Source organism: Rhea pennata, chromosome 18 (assembly GCF_028389875.1).
Source record: "Rhea pennata isolate bPtePen1 chromosome 18, bPtePen1.pri, whole genome shotgun sequence".
Classification (NCBI taxonomy): Eukaryota; Metazoa; Chordata; class Aves; order Rheiformes; family Rheidae; genus Rhea; species Rhea pennata.
In genome coordinates this window covers 14,198,759-14,215,000 of record NC_084680.1, presented here as the reverse complement: position 1 = coordinate 14,215,000, position 16,242 = coordinate 14,198,759, and the positions used below count along the sequence as shown (strand labels likewise).

General features: G+C 35.9%; 1 protein-coding gene across 5 annotated transcripts in view; it reads left to right on the top strand.

Moving 5' to 3' along the window:
• The window catches only part of MAPKAP1 (MAPK associated protein 1), a 110,532-nt gene that overhangs the window by 33,038 nt on the left and 61,252 nt on the right, over positions 1-16,242 (top strand). For all 5 annotated transcript variants that reach the window (XM_062591059.1, XM_062591056.1, XM_062591058.1 and 2 more), the window contains exon 5: positions 15,305-15,477. In XM_062591059.1, coding sequence (XP_062447043.1) covers positions 15,305-15,477 — 173 coding nt within the window. The remainder of the gene's footprint in view (positions 1-15,304; positions 15,478-16,242) is intronic.

Genomic DNA, 16,242 nt, shown 5'->3' with positions numbered 1-16,242 from the left:
AGCAGGTTGAGGAACAAATTCCCGTGAACAATTTCTGATGCAGCAGTGAACCTTTACTGAGCATTATATAACTGGACCATCCAGTCCTTTGATGGGAAGTGGCAATATAGAATAAAAGTAATGTATCTGAATTACAGTGATGTCCTAAAAGCACTCTTTGTGCAGTGTGCTCTATAAACTCATGCTCATGTAACAAAATACTTGCAAGCTATGTGTATGTACAAAATAGGTATGAGAAATCTTAAAAGATTTGATGAAGGTAGAGGATGTAGGAATATGTGGTCAAAACTTTGGGGCTTGTTTAAATGCTTCATCTGACCCTGGACTGTTCTGTAAATTTTATGTAGGGGGTGTTCTCACACTGCTGTAAAGGGTGGCAGTGTAATATTAGAGATAGAACTAATATATATTTTTTTAATATTTAGGAGGAGTACATCTCAGCATCTCTACCTGGTCACACACCTGTTTCTAGAGCCTTGCTGCCACTCATCTTTCTCTGCTTGCAGGCCTCACTTGTGTAGGCAGAGCTTCAGGTCCAGTTAATTCTGGCTGAAAAAAATGCAGACTGCTGCATGGCATTTTGAAGTGCTGTTTGTCTTGAGGTGGAAGACGTTCTTTTACCGGCAATCTCAGTATCATAGGGGCTAGTTTAACTTCAATTTAGAAGCGTGCATTCCTCACAGGGAATTTCTGGAGAAAGTCGAGAATAATCCATATAGCCTGCTTCTCAACAAGATAGCGTTCTCAGGATGAACTCATTTTTGAATCCTCCAGTGGACTGCTTGTATCAATGGTTTCTATTGATTTTGCTGAAGGATCGAGTCCTTAGTGATTTGGTTGGTTTATTTGTCTTACTATAGCAAGTATGTGTGTTTGTGTGTGTTTCGACCTTCCATGTGAATTAAATTGGATAGAAATATAATTGGGTGTCCCTTTTTATGGGCACTTGGTTACTTTGTTAAATTTTTTTTGTAGTGCTTTTTCTTTCCTGAAAACATTGGTATACTACTGCACAGTCTAGGTGTTCTTATTTGGGGGTTTGAGGTAAAGGAGAACTTGAAAATGACTTTTAAATGAAAGAACTTTCTATTATATTTATCTGTCTAGAGGCAATAAATCTGTTTCAGCAGATTAAATACTGACTTCTTTATAAAACCCTGTTTTCTCAAACCTCTTATCAGCAGCACTTGGCAGTAATCACACCTAAGGAAACTTATAATTTTCCTCAAGGAGGTGACACTGACAGAATTAAAAATGAAGGAGCCCCCTGAAAAGCCAGTTCATTACAAATTAACAGTGGTCCTAGCAAAGCAGTGGGCTAAGGCGTGTCAAATAGCGATACGGATAAAGAAACCCAGCATTTTAAACTGTCAGAGCTGGGAGCATAGCTAGCCTTAGAACAAATTAATCACATATTGTCAACGGAAAGTTGCATCAAATTAACACATCGGATTCCAGCATATTAATGTGAGAATGCTTTCACCTGATTATTACTGCAAACCATTGCCACTCTCTGACTGCAAAGATATAATTAAATTGCTAAATAGAAAGTGCATATAATATCTCTGCATGCATTTAGGATGCATGAGCTGAAAAGATCACATCCTAGTAAGTGACAGTTTCTATTTGTAGTGAAACTTTACTTCTTTCCTCCTTTTTATTTGCTTGGGGATACTAGAGTATGAAATGAGAAAAGTTAGCGATGTTATTTGCACTCTGTGCAGCTTAGGTGAAACACAGGTTTGATTTAACTGATTTGCTATGCTGTATATGAGTACATAATTAGCTTCACTCTTCTCCATGCTTTCCTGGGAGGAAAGAAGGGGGAAGACAAAACACTTGGTGTAAAAGTTCAGTTTTAGAACAGAATAGGAAAAAGCAGATATCTGTACATTGCAAAAGGTGCTGCTCATTGATTTTAGATAAGTTGCTGATCAATTTGTTTGAAATTAAATCGCATTAAAACTTCTGAAGATTAGATACTGTCTAAATTTGCTAAAAGTTTATTACATGTGCTGTGTATGTTAACATGTATTTGCTTATGAATTTAATACTAGCAGAAAATCTGTCTTGAACTTAAAGCACATTCAAGGCAAAATGCTCAGTTTAGTGAATTTAGATAGTTTTGTAACAAATATATTTATATTTAGTTATCCTTTATAAAAATAATTTAAATAATAATGGGAAAGTAATCAGCTGAGGCGTTCTACTTTTTTGTATCCTTTCAAGTAACATCAGATGAAAAGTGCTGGTGCTTTTCACCTGTGCCTTTTAAGCTTGTGTCTCTTATCACTCTGGCTTCACGTTCTTTCACAGTGTCTTCTACACTTGGAACATGCTCTCTCTTCCCTGCCCCGTTCCATTTCTTTGCCCAATCTTTTTGTGTTAATCTCTCATCCCTTAAATTCTTACATGAACCATTATCACAAAGATTGTGTTCAGGCTTGATTTTTATTGCCTTACACAGACTGCTTTTCTTGTCAAAGGTCCTTTGTACCTCAGCCGTTTCTAAGTTAATGTGCTCCTGTCTAAAGTATTCGTGAGTACTGGAGATGTGAAGTTTATGAACTCACGGGCATTCAAACTTGAAGTTTCTGAAGTTTATGTGGACTTACCTGTGATTCTTGGTGCATGGCAGAAGCATGAATGGGGGACACATTAATTCCCATGAGGATGGGGAACAAGAAACATACAGACGTATGAACATATCAGAACAGGGCTCACAGGGACGCACAAACCCTGTTACTGAGATAAAGGGGAGCAGACAGCCCTTGGCTTAGGTGCTGGGGCTGGGGCAGACCGTCTTACGGAGCAGGTGGAGAGAGATCAGTGCAACTACTTTTACAAACTTAAATACTGATGCAGTTTCCTGAACATGCACTGATACGAAAGGTTTCCCTTAGTAAGAGGGTAGGGGAGGAAGTGTTGTAAAACGTTAAAATTACTGTATAATTTTAACAGGGCACATCTCTTAGAATTTGCCTTACTATAGCAGGCATCACTCATGTTGCCATTTAATTTTAACAGACAGATGCCAACAAAATAAAGCTTTATACTACCTTTCACATCTTTACAAGTTCTTTATTTTTTGCTTGTCAAGAAGAGTATGAGTAAGTATTTTACGTATTGTAAGGAAATTAATAATGACCATTATTCAGGTTACATTAAACTCTTCTGTGAGACTTAATTCTCTTTAAAAAATTTTATCTTGTAATCGAATCTGTTAGTCTTTTGTTAGGTTCTGTTTTAAGTTTCCTATGGAAGAGGAAAATAGGTAACACAGTGGTTCAATCTGAAATGCTTCAAAATGTTTGTGAAACATGGCCCTGCCTACATTTCTGCCTTCATACGCTCATAATGCAGTACTCAAGAGTAGTGGCTTGTCTTACAGTAGTCTAAGAGCCGGGTTTGGCGCGTGCTACGCTCATCCTTCAGAAAAAGGAGCGTGCTGGTAGTGAAGCCGATTCCGTTTCTGCCATTTACTTTGTTTTGGATTCTTCCTGACAAAGTTCAGTGAAGGCTGGGGGGGTGCGAATACAGAGGTGAAGATCGAAGGCCAGGGAGGCGAGGGAGAGCGTGCTCAGCATGGTGAGCGCGCTTTCCCGCAGACTGCGTGCAGCTGCCACGTGCTTGTGGTCTCCGCTTTAATAAGCGTAGCCTTTATGAATTTGGATAACCTGTGTTCATCTCTTCTTCTGCCAACATAGTCACCACGGTGGGCAGACCAGCCTCACTTGATTTATCAGATGGGAAACAGATATTTTGGTGAGTTTTCTGGATTTGGCTGGGAAAAAAAAAGTTTCCTTATTTAGCAGTTTCTTCTGTTAAGAAGTAACAGGTAGAAGGTGCACTTTGGAGCCATGACTGTAAGTTACCAACCTTTATTTTTGCAGGAGAAATCATAATTCTGGCTGAGAATTTTAATTTCCAAAAAATACTAGGAAGGGAAGACCATTGGGAGGACTGCACATGGTAGCTCACTAACTGCTTCTGACCTTGCCCTGAGTGACCAGAACACTTGAGATTTTGAGGGAAGAGAAAGTTCTTCTGAAACATAGGAGCTCTTTTCCTTAATAGGAAATGTTATAAAAATCTTGAAAGGAAAATAGCTAATTACAATAAAATATGTAGAGTAATTTTAATGAACTGGCAGTTTGGCAGTGCATTTAAATAAAAAGCATTTTCAAAGCAATGGTCATTTAAAGCAACTTAATTGGAATTAAAGAATTTTAAAATACATTTTATAGTGCACTTGTTAATCTCTTGATTGAATCATATTATATTTTATTCTGTCTAATTGATTTTTAGCAATTTACTAATGTCATTATCTTTCCCTTAATTACAGATCAAACCAAGTGAAAAACATATTCATAAGTTAAGGTTCTTAACAGCCAAAGAAATATGGATTTGGCTTATTAGAAAATGTTTTTAATGCTTGATATTTATTGAATGTACACCTCTAATGGACATGTTTGTTGGAAGAAGCTTTTCTGAGGGAAATGAGTATCTTTAATTTATCAGAAAGTAGTCTTTTAGGCTATGCATTCATAGTGGCCCTTGTACTTTAAGCATAACTTGAAAACATTGACACTAATTATGAAGAAAGTGAGTTTAAGGACTCTTTTTTGGGTCTATTCAGGCATCTCAATATCACTAAAGGATGAATTCTGGTTTTCTAATTAAACAATCTGCATGGAGCTGTAATAAGTTTTTTTTAATTCTTATTTTCACTACAAATTTGAATTTCCATGGTCTTTATGTTGTTTTATAACAATTTTCTGAAATTAGAACCTAGAATTAGGTTCCCAACTAAGTACAGAATGTTTTTTTTAATTAATTGTTTTAAATGGTTTTTGTCTTGAAATGATCTCAAGCAAGAATCCAGCCTTTCTGTTAAGTCAGCAGTGGACATACCTTGTGTCTACTCATTATAGACTTTTCTTAAAGTGGTCCTTTCAAGCAGAAATGTGCCACTTGTTTCAAATGCATTATGAGCAGGAAGTAAAGCTCTATCCCATATCCAGCCACAACTGTAAAGCAAATTTATGAAGATAGGGTGTAATTATCAGAGAGAGATTTTAGTCAAGATACTGGGATTATTAGACCAGTCTTCTAAAAACTATCATGAAAATACTAATTCTGCAAAAAGCCGGGAGTTCCAATTTTTCCCAACTCAAAGTCAGGGTCATTTGTATTGTTTGAGAATGTACTTTATGTGCTGTGTCAAATGGTATGTTAAACTAATTTTGTGTGCACAACAATGGCAAAATCAATAAATAGGCAAATAATATAGCATTTCAGTGCATATGTATATAATTGGATTATTTTCCAAAAGAGATGGTTATAAAATTTTCACAACCAATGAGTTCTGTCTGTAGTCATACTGCTAGTGGAAATGGAGGCAATTCAGAAACAAAATGTGTTAGGTTGCTATCACTACAGTTAATTAGAATTTCAGATTTTTTTGGAAGGATAAAGTCATGATCTGGAATTTGCTGCAGATTTGAGGAATTTTGTTTGATCGTGCTGGGGAAAGGGTACAATTAAGTCTTTACAGTTCTTTATTCTGCGCACTAAGATAATTTTTTGTAGTTCTCTTGAACTTAATTTCCCTCTTGGTGTTGAGAAAGTAATGCCATACTCCTTTGTGTTCTCATTTCTTTCTGTTTATGGGCCCTTCTTTGCAGAAGTATTAGTAGAAGCTATTAGTAGTTGCTATTTCTGCCTCTGGTTCACTGTGTCTGCAACAAGAATTCAGGACTGGATTCAGCATTATTAAATGCAATTTGGCAATAAAGCCCTGTATGGCCGTGTTACCCTGTTGCCTAATCTCTGGAGAGAAATCATCGAAGAGAGATCTTTTACCAAAGAGACTTTAGGATTTTTCTTGGAATTAGTTTCTGTTCTCTTTGCATAAAAACAAAGTAGTTGCATTTGGCAGGGCCCTAAGGCATTTATTCTTTTGTTCATCGATTTTGAAATACAAAAACTTTGACTATATTGCTGAAATCATGATTGTATAAGTTTAGTTTGATTAAATGAGTATACAATCTCACCAACAAGTAATATATCCAAGTGCATTATTATACTTTATTATTTTTGTTGGTATAATATAGCCCAGATTATTTGTCCTAGATCATTTTCCAAAGACTACATGTTTTGTCTCGTGACTTTTTTTTCATAACAACAAATTAGGAGGAGCAACTTGCTGGTCAGCCTCACGTGTCCTAAGCAGCTTTGCAGTCCACTGCAGTGATTAACAGTTTGTAATGTTCTCAGACATACTGCACATAAACAGTCCATTGCTTTTCCCTCACTATATAAGCATGGCAAATCAGACAGTGCAATTAGTGTCTTGGGTTGTCTGGGTGAAGTCCCAGCTGAACTTGTGTTTGACTTGTTCTTTGAGCCTTTCTGAGTAATGTAAGTAGAAACTTCAGTTTAAGGGACAAGCTTATGAAACGACTCTTGATGTGTATATAGTGACTGATGCTAAGGGAAAAAAAAATCACATAGTACAAGAAATAAAATCCCATCTTCATGAGCAGCCAGACTGCTACATCATTTCCAGTCTCTCTGATGGTTTTTAAATTGAGGGGGGAAAATGCTGTTGTGATAATGTCACTAAACACTACAGAACATATTTCCATATAAAAACCTACCTAGATTGGGAATTCCAGTTAATAATAATTTGGAGAAAAACCTGTAGTAAAACTTGAACATATTAACTATTAAGAGTTTAATTTGAGCTCTGGGGGAAATGATCTATCTAGATATGCACAGTAAAAATGATGAGATTTCAGGCAGGTTTTACAGATGATTTTCTCTTTCTTTTCAAGAATAATTGAGTCCTTTTAATGATAAGCCTTGGTTGGTTCCTTTGGATGGTCTGTATGTAATTAGTTGTTACTTCAACTGTTGTAACGTTTTGACAGAAAATATATCAGTTAGCTCATAAATTCTTTCTAGCATCTGTCTTAAATATTTGTTCATTTTCTGCAACATACAGCTTCACCACTTCAGGTCAAATTGCAGATAAGACTCTGTTTTCTTTTGTTACCTCGATCCTTTCCTTCAGGATGAGGGAGCATAATTAAACAGAACATCTTTTCCTAGCAGCTGGAGTCAAATTCCAGCTGACTGCAGCACCTGTGAAGATTGTACCTCTGCCTTCGGGCTGCGTGGTACGATGCCAGCCGTGGCTACAGGGTGACGATGTGTTCAGAAGTGCACAGATTCGTCGTCGTAACGCTACTGCCCTTCTGTGAGCTTCAGATGGCAATAATGCCAGTGAATGCAAAGTGTCTGCTTTAGACTAATTAGAGGGATGATTTGTGAAACATTGGCTATTTATTTAATTAATCACCAGCACAAAGCTATAAAACCCATATTTTAAAAATCCCTGTTAGTTTGCCATGTGGTTAATAGATTGTGGCACATTAAAAAGTGACATGGTGATGTATTAAAAATGTTCCACCTAAGGTTGGCTAATGTCCTCAAGGAACTTAAGCTGTCTGTTTTATGCAACAGAAGCTAAGGATTAGAGCCTCAGACCTGTTTAAGGGTTGAATATTTGTAAAAACATTTATCTTTTGAATAGCATCTGTTCATTAAAATATCTCATGGCATATTTCTTGACATATAAGTAATGTTTATGGCATAGTTATAAGTTTTCATTGCATTTTGTTATTACAAAAAATTATTCCTTAGTATTAGATTGTAATGTTTATTACTAAGTAAAATGTAAATAATTCTTCCGAAGTGGGTCCTCCCTGTTCTTCACTATGTGGGAACTAAGGTTAGTTTCATAGAACAAATGCCTCTTTGCTGCAGCTATAGCAATTGTATTTTGATAAATCTGAATGTATGTTTTCATTCTTCAGCAGAACTGTTGGAACTGCCTAAATAAGAGCTTAATATCCCCAGATAGTTCAGTCCCATCTCAGCTGATATGAAATTCAGGCCTCGAGAGAAAGGCATCTCCAAGTCCCGTGTTTGACTTCAGTGATGCTGCAGGATTTGTGTTGAGCTGCTGCACAGGAGGGGCTTCATTGCTGGCAAAATGCCATTTGAATATGACAGCATTAAAGATGAACTGGATTCATTTGTCCTAAAAATGATACTCATATGAAAGTAAATGAGGCCTGGGCCTTAAAGGGATCTGTGGTCCCCTCCATTTCTAAAGGATATGCCAGAAAAAAATCATAACAGGAGATCATATTTATAGCACTTTGAGTAAAATATTTTTAAATTTTAAGTGAATTGTGTAAATGAATACATGTTACTATGGTTGAAATATGCTGTTGTAAGAATTGTATTTATTATTCTTTGCTTATGACTTACCCAGTTTTATTAATTGTGGGAGTGAATACCAAGAAGGAACAGGCGTTGATTTTGGACGTTTGATTAGGTGTTTGTACACATAAATCATAGTTTTGAGGTGCATATAAAAAAAATTGTTCAGGTGGAAGCTTGGAAGGAAACTGTCCTGCTCTGGAGGTTATGTTTCTCAGCTGTGTGTTGTATAATTAACTGGTATGTTAGGAGGGGGGCTAGAATAAAACATGAGTATGTTAATGCAGCCTGGAGCTGATGTTGTAGTGATCATTGCAATGCAGATAAAGCATTTCTCATAACTGCTGCTGCCTACTGGAGCCTTTGAAACATCTGGACCTTTAATTGAAAAATAGTGAGGTGCTGTACAAAGCAGACATGCTAAGTGAAGTCAACAATTTAGAATAAAAAAATAATCGTGTGTTATTTACCTTGTAGTTAAATATTCATACTTTGTTATGCTTTGTGTAACAGGAAATTACCAGGTTAAATTTTTATGAACAGTGACAACATGAATAAGATAAATTAAGTGTTTAACAATGTTAATAGGATTTTGCTTTGTGATCTACTAACTCTGCAATGCAAGCTGTGATGATGTAAAGGAGAATCCACTCCTTCGAGAGGAACTTTAGACTTCTTTAGACTTCCTCGGAACTGGCGGGCTGTGTGTGTTCACCTGCTGCAACTGTTTGGTCCGTTTTGTATTGTCCCATTGGTCTGGCTAGTGGTATTTTCGATAAATGACTTTAGAATAATAAAATTGATCATAAGACTTATATTATTATATCAACACTGGCTTAATGACTTGGTGAAATATCATTCTTATTTGGCCATTGTAGGGTAGGCGTGTTGGGGAATGAAAGTGGTAGAACTACTCTGTGTTTTCATATGAACAATAGGACCTGGCTTTATTCCTATGGATATTAATAAAATATGCAACTGAACAGGCATTTTCTCTAGATCTGTTTCAATGCTGTGTAAATAAAATGAACAGACAATGTAGTAAATGTTTAACCATCATATTATGTTAGGTGATTTACTCGCAGCATGAGAAGTACTCGTTGCAGCCCCAGGTTTCGCCCTTGGGCAGCGTGGGTGTCGGATATTGCTGCTAAGGGTGCTCATCGCCCTGCTTGGCTGCACATGTGCTCTCTCTGAACAAGATGCCACTGGTGGATTATATTGCACGATCGTGGAAGGGTCTCTGCCATGTGTGTATTGAAAGCTTTTAAAATAGTTGATCATCTGAACTTTTTTTATCGTATTTTTTTTTTTAAGAACAACCTTCTTGTGTACTCATCCCCACAAAAGCTGTTTTATATAGAGGTGCATCGACTGATTTATTTCCAATTATTTGGGGTGAAGAAAGAATTACTCTAAATTACAACTTTGTTTTTAAAAATGCATACCTTAGGAAATAGTGGTTTTCATGAGCTTCTTAGAAAAATATTCTTTGTTGCCATAAACACTTGTTCTCCAATCTGTTGGAACTTTTGTGTTTGAAATCTATTAGCTCAATATTTACATTTTTTCCCCCATCATATATTTTCTATATATTATTTAAATACATTTTTGAGTTATGTTTAGGATGATTGCTGCATCTCATAGTAAAACTAAATACTCTGTCTCTACCCTGTCACCTAAAACAAGAACATTTCACTTGATGTAAAAGTGAGAAGAAATTTTGCATTTGGAAGAGGATAAACATTTGTTTCCATTTTGTATAATGTTTAACATGGTTTGCTGGGAGGTGAGTCAATGACTTGAATTAATTATAATTACTGGAGAGACATATACTGATTGAGCAAATAAAGTAGTAAGCTCATTTGTGCCAAGGCCATCTAATTAAATGCTAACTTTGGATAAGCTGGATGTGCATGAAAGATTAATTTTAAGAGGTTTTTATGACTCACTAAATAATGATTCAGTAAAATCCTTGCATTATATCATTAGAGCATCTAATCTTAAAGTGATATAACATTTAGTCACAGAGCTCTATTGTACAGGAAGATGCAGTAAATTATTATTGTTGAAAATTAATCATATTTTTCTCTAGGAAGTGTTTATGGACTTTATTTTAATTTTCTACTGCAGTGTGCAGTAAAACAACTCAGATGTGAGGACACAGTATACATGGTTTTCTCAATGACTATTTCATTAGTTTCCCGTTATCCAGGTACTTTAGAACTACATTTAGAAGTAAGCTGTCCTTGGAGGTAGACAAAGTTTCCTATATAATCTGGAAGAATATTAATGGCCACACTGTAACCTTTTCAAGAAATGCATCATGTAGTATTGGAGAGAGGTATACATTCTTTAGTGGCTTTTGAGATCAAGTCTTAAAAAGACTCCTTGGATTCAAAGAATTGAAAAAGTATCTATTTCTTATTTTTTTGATTTAACATGCTATATTTAAAGCATATTGACTTTATTACAGAATAATAAAATTGAGATAACTTAAAACTGTAGGAAGCCAGTCAAGATCATTCTGTATGCAGTTTTCCTGTCATAAGTGTAGTAACCAGAATTTACATAATTAAAAAACTCAGCTCATAAGTATGCTCCTGCCAAATCTCTTAAAATTCATAATTTGAGTTACCTGTCACATCTTTCACTCATGCTCCTATGTCTAGAAGTTGCAACAACATACATACATGCTGTTGTGCTACTTATAGTAACTTATATAGTTAGCCCAACAACTTTTAAACCATTACTGTATATCCTCAAAGATTAATGTACTACAATGTCTGTGTTTATTTTAGATGCCTTGGGATATGTGGATTCACAGGAGCAGTAGTCATAGGTAGCAAATTATTCTTTTAGATGAAGTTTGTTTATTAATGGAAGTAACTTTCCTAGGCTTGGTCACTGCTACTTTCATTTTTAATCACAAAAGTGCATAAATATAAATTGAACTGCTTAACTCATTATAAAAAAAATAGAAAACAGATATTTGTGAATTCATTAATTCGTTTTATGTAACATTACAGTTGCACAGTTCTTATATAAGAACAACGATGTGCTAACCACTGAAAATTCTAAATGTAGTTAAGAATTTTTTCCTAGGTAGAAAACCCAGATATATTAAGAAGCTAAGTAGTTTCTTTGTGTGCGCGCTATCTATTAGCAGTAAGTTGGGAAGTGTATCTCTGTTGATTACTTCCTCAAGCCTGGGTGTGCTGCACAGGGCCATGTCTCCTCTGATGAATCCCAGTACCGTATGTTTGGTGATAAAGTATCATTTTTGCTTTACATGAGATGAAAATATTATAGAAGTGGCAAACTGAAATTTTCTTAAGAACAGACAATGTGAAAACACTAGCGGCCTTAAGAGAATCTATTAGTAAAAATATTCAGAAAATTGTTAGATCTGTTTTATGTGTTGTGTGTACTCAGTTTCTCACTTTCTTAAAGGACTGGGGGAATATAACATTTCTAACAATAAAAGCTTAATGGAATCAGATTTGTGATTTCCTAGAAAATTAACGAGATATTTTGTCAATTTTATTCCAGACTTCATTTGTCAGAATATACAGTGTCCACTGACAAGCTAAAAGAATTTTTTGACAGATTAACTAGCCACAGGTGACAGATCAGGAAAATGTTAATTTAACAGCCCCTTTATGCCTCCCAGATTTATTAGAGGCTATTAAGAAAACTCCAAATGGTAAGGCCCCTGGCCCTGAATAGATTTTCCATTGAATTTTATACAGGATCTATTAATAAAGTTTGCTGCTGCCTTTTTGAATATAGGTAATTGTACTTTATCTTCTTGGTCTGCTCAACATTTACAGTCAGAATTCAATTTTTAGTTTGGGGGAAAAAAGTAATTATGCTTCCAGTAGTGTCTGTAATCTGGTTCTGAATGATTCCTTCTAAAGAAGTCACTACAAGCAACACAAAATCCACAAGTTATTACTAGTTAAATCCAGTGTGGCTAGATCTTCTGACTCTTGGCCACTGAGACTAATAATTGGATCCCTTTTATTCAGTCCTTCCTCCTACAAACCCTACCTCTTAAGCTTTGAGAAGGTAGGTAATTGAGCTCTGTGGGACTTCTTGCATGATTAGTATTTTGCAGGTTCAGACTAAGAATATGGATTCATTCAATTCTGTAGACAGGTACCTGATGTTTTGGATTTCCAGCGCTAGTTCAGAAGAAATGTCATCAATTCGTGATAAACATATTGGAGATTTCTCCAAACCCCTTTGACTAGTGATTCATCAGTCTAAACCTTGACCTATGTGTTTCTAGGGCTTGCTAATTTTTCTCGTCTAATGTGACAGTGAATGTTCTCATTATTAATTGAAACATCTAATCAGCTCCTAAATCTAAGGTTTCGGCTTTGGTAATGTCTCATGGCAATCGGTTTTAGAGCACTTGTAATTTATGCAAGTATTTCATTTACCTTTTTAAAAATCTTGAGTATAATAGTAATGCTTTTGAGCCATTTCCCAACAGTGCCACTAGTGATGTTGTTCCCCTGATTTATAGGGTAGCTGGTATCCCAAGACATGTATGAAGTACTTGTGTTTTAAGCCACATTTCATCTTCATGTTCATGCATAATGTTTTTAAGTTAGAGAATAGTGATATCTGTAGTGGAGGGATTTGGACAGGCAGGATGGTAAAAAAAACGACTGGATGTGTGGAGATTTGAGGATGGGGAAGAACAAATTTAAGAAGCTCAATGTAGGGCAAAGAAGATAGAGAAGCACTCTGAAGTACAGTGTAGGAACTTATTTGTGATAATGTAAGCTCAGGTCCATAAGATGTGTTCATTTTATCAGTACAGATTTTTTGGGGGGTTAGGATCTTATAAAACAGTCTGTACTTAAACTAGAGGCTGATGGAGTCGTCTGTGCTTTTTGCTTTTTAGTTACAATTCTCAACCTTTATCCTTTTCAGTCCTTTTTCTGCTTTGTGCCATGTATATCAGTTGTAACCTTAGCAACAATTCTAACATCTGATTGTCATTTTATTTTTTTCCATTGGTAGATTTAAACTGTTATTTTTGATCCTGACATCTTCGGGTTTTAGACGTGTAACTAGTTCAGTACACCCAGGATTCACAGTAACTTACTTGATAATTGCTATTTACTGATTCCAAAGTAAATACTTTTGAAACAAGGGACCTTCCATCTGACTGGTATGTGCAAACACTACCTTAATGTAAGAAACATTCATAATTGTATGTATGTTACATGCATGTTAGGGTGTTCCCCATGTCACCACCTTGACGAAGACAGGAACAGAATTTGAGACTGGAGATTCATTGTCTGATATTAGTTTAATTTCCCTTAAAAATAAGCCTTGCAAGTAGGAAAGCAAGCAGAGGGGGGTGGAGGGAGAGAAAGAAAACAAGCTGTTTTGTAGCAGTTGCAGTTCTTTTGTAGTACTGTTTTCATTGGAGAAGTAAGGTTGTGGGTCTAGTTGTTATCTTAGAGAGTCGAAGGTACACAACAGGGAAGCACTGCAGCTGGATGGGTGCTTAAATAGCTTCACTGAATCTTCTTAACTTGAAGTTTAAAGTTAATTCAAGAAAATGTCTTTAATCACTCTCTTGCACATGAACCTCTCTTGCCAGTTGCACTGGTAGGACATAAGGCTTATCCAAACAAGCTGCTGGCATGCCCCACGCTCTGTGGAACGTGGCATTTAACATTTAATGCAAACTTTATAGGTCTTCATGTTGCTATGTATTTTGTTTTCTTGGGTTTTAATCGCCGTGGTGCCAAATAGACTTTTTTTAATACAATAAGTTCCAATAAAAAACAGTATTAGTTAAGACTTCTTGGATGTCTTCAAATAGTTCAAAGTAATTGAATGTGGGCTTAGTTATGTCTGTGATTTTGTCTTTGTCTTGGCAAACAAAGATCAAGCCTAAGGTTTGTCTATAGTCACATCTTAACCTCTGATGTGATTGATGTTCCCTTTTGCCATACTTCCATCCTTAGGTTCTGTAACCCCATTTTACTTTCCCTTATATGAACAGTTTACGGCCTGCGTTAGCTGGTTGTGAACTAACCTTTATCAGTTCAAATGGTTCAATTTGAACAGACACTGTTTCTGAATTTGTTGTTTGCATTTAAAGATCAATCTTTGAGTCTCGTTAATTTGTATGTGTAGACCTCTGTCAGCTGTGACAATCTCTTTTCATTCCTCCTTTCTGCTGGGAGGTGCTGGTCAGCCTCCCGTCTCCCTTGCTTTTTTGTAGGTGGAGGGTTTCACTACATTTTATCCCACTGTGCATCCAGGGGTGAAATCCTTTGCCTCCTTCTGTGTATCAGCAGATATGTAAAATTGAAGGTGGGTGGGGGGAAAAGGGAAACAAAAGAAAATGAGAACAGCCCCAAAGTAAAGCTGGAGGGAAAACAGAAACATTAAAAAGCCAGTAGCATTGGCAGCTTTGACATGTAGTGCAGAACTAGTTTAAGCAGCGAAGCTGAGGGTGGTGATGAGACAGATTGCTTTGTGAATCAGGATGGAAGATGCCAGGGGACTAAAGAGAGTGATGGCTGTAGTAAGAAGGGAATTGATAGTTTTGCTATTGGGAGAGGCAAGCTTTTCAAGTAGTGGAAGGAAGTACAGAAACATATAGAAACAGAAATGTAGAAATAAGAATAATGCTACCATTAAAGACTGATAGAAAAGCATTTTCTGAAGTTTTGGGCAAGCTCGATAGTTCTCCCTTTCTTAGATCTCGTACGAACATAGAATCTCACAGTGAAGTTCAGACTTTTTGTGGAAATCTGCGAAATCATTGTGAAATCTTTCATGTATTTTTTACAGATATAGTAAACAGCATTAAAAGAATTGGAATTTAAACATTCAAACTTGTTTCCGTTTTAAAAGTCATAACAGTATATTTTAATCTCGTTACTGAAAGGCATTCAATCTAGAACAGATTTTGTATAACTGTCATACTTTGTCTTTTATGCATTCTAATAAAATATGTTTTTCTCAACAGGGACATGTTGGTACAACTGCAACCAAAAAAATTGATGTCTACCTCCCACTGCACGCAAGCCAAGACAAACTGCTGCCTATGACAGTTGTGACGATAGCGAACGCCAAGGTGCATGACCTGATTGGACTAATATGCTGGCAATATACAAGTGAGGGACGGGAACCAAAACTAAAGTAATGTGCTTTCTTTACTACCTCTTGATCTCTATTTTTTTCTTCTCCAGCCTTTTTGCATAATGAAATGAATTTCTATATCAGTGTTTTCAGAGCTAGATCTCACAGAAACCTCCTGCACGTTTATCAGTATTTCCTTCTGAGCAATACACACTTCACTTTCAGTTCACCTACTGAGTACTGTAGAATGATAAGCATGTGAAACTGTGGCTCTGTAAATGAACTCTAATTTGAAAACACTCTATGTAAAAATAATATAAATCTTATCTCTTTTATTGTCATGGAGATATCTTTTATTTTATGTCCATCTATATTTTTATAGTGTCCCTAATGCTTAAGATCACAAGTATGTCAAATAGAATTTAAAATTCATCTGTAATTCCCTTTTTTGTTTATTTTGGGAAAAGGTACCAAGGTTCTGACTGTCTTTTGTCTGCATCATACCGGGTTCCTCCTACAGATTCACAAAAAGAGGAATCATTGTACTGGGTGACAGTGTGTCTTGGAAGCATTATTAGTATTCTGATGAAACCATTTATTACATTTTAACTATAATGCTTAAAATTCTGTCATAGGATGTTAGCATTATTATTTACTTACTTTCAGTTGTCATTCTGGTGACAGTGACCTTGATTAATATACACACATTAAAATATTTCTGTTTTTCTAAAAATTGAGATTTAGGGGCTAAAAGTATATCATGTTTTTCTTTCCAGGTAATCATCATGGAGATACTATTAAAATAAGAATATGCAAATAAGAATC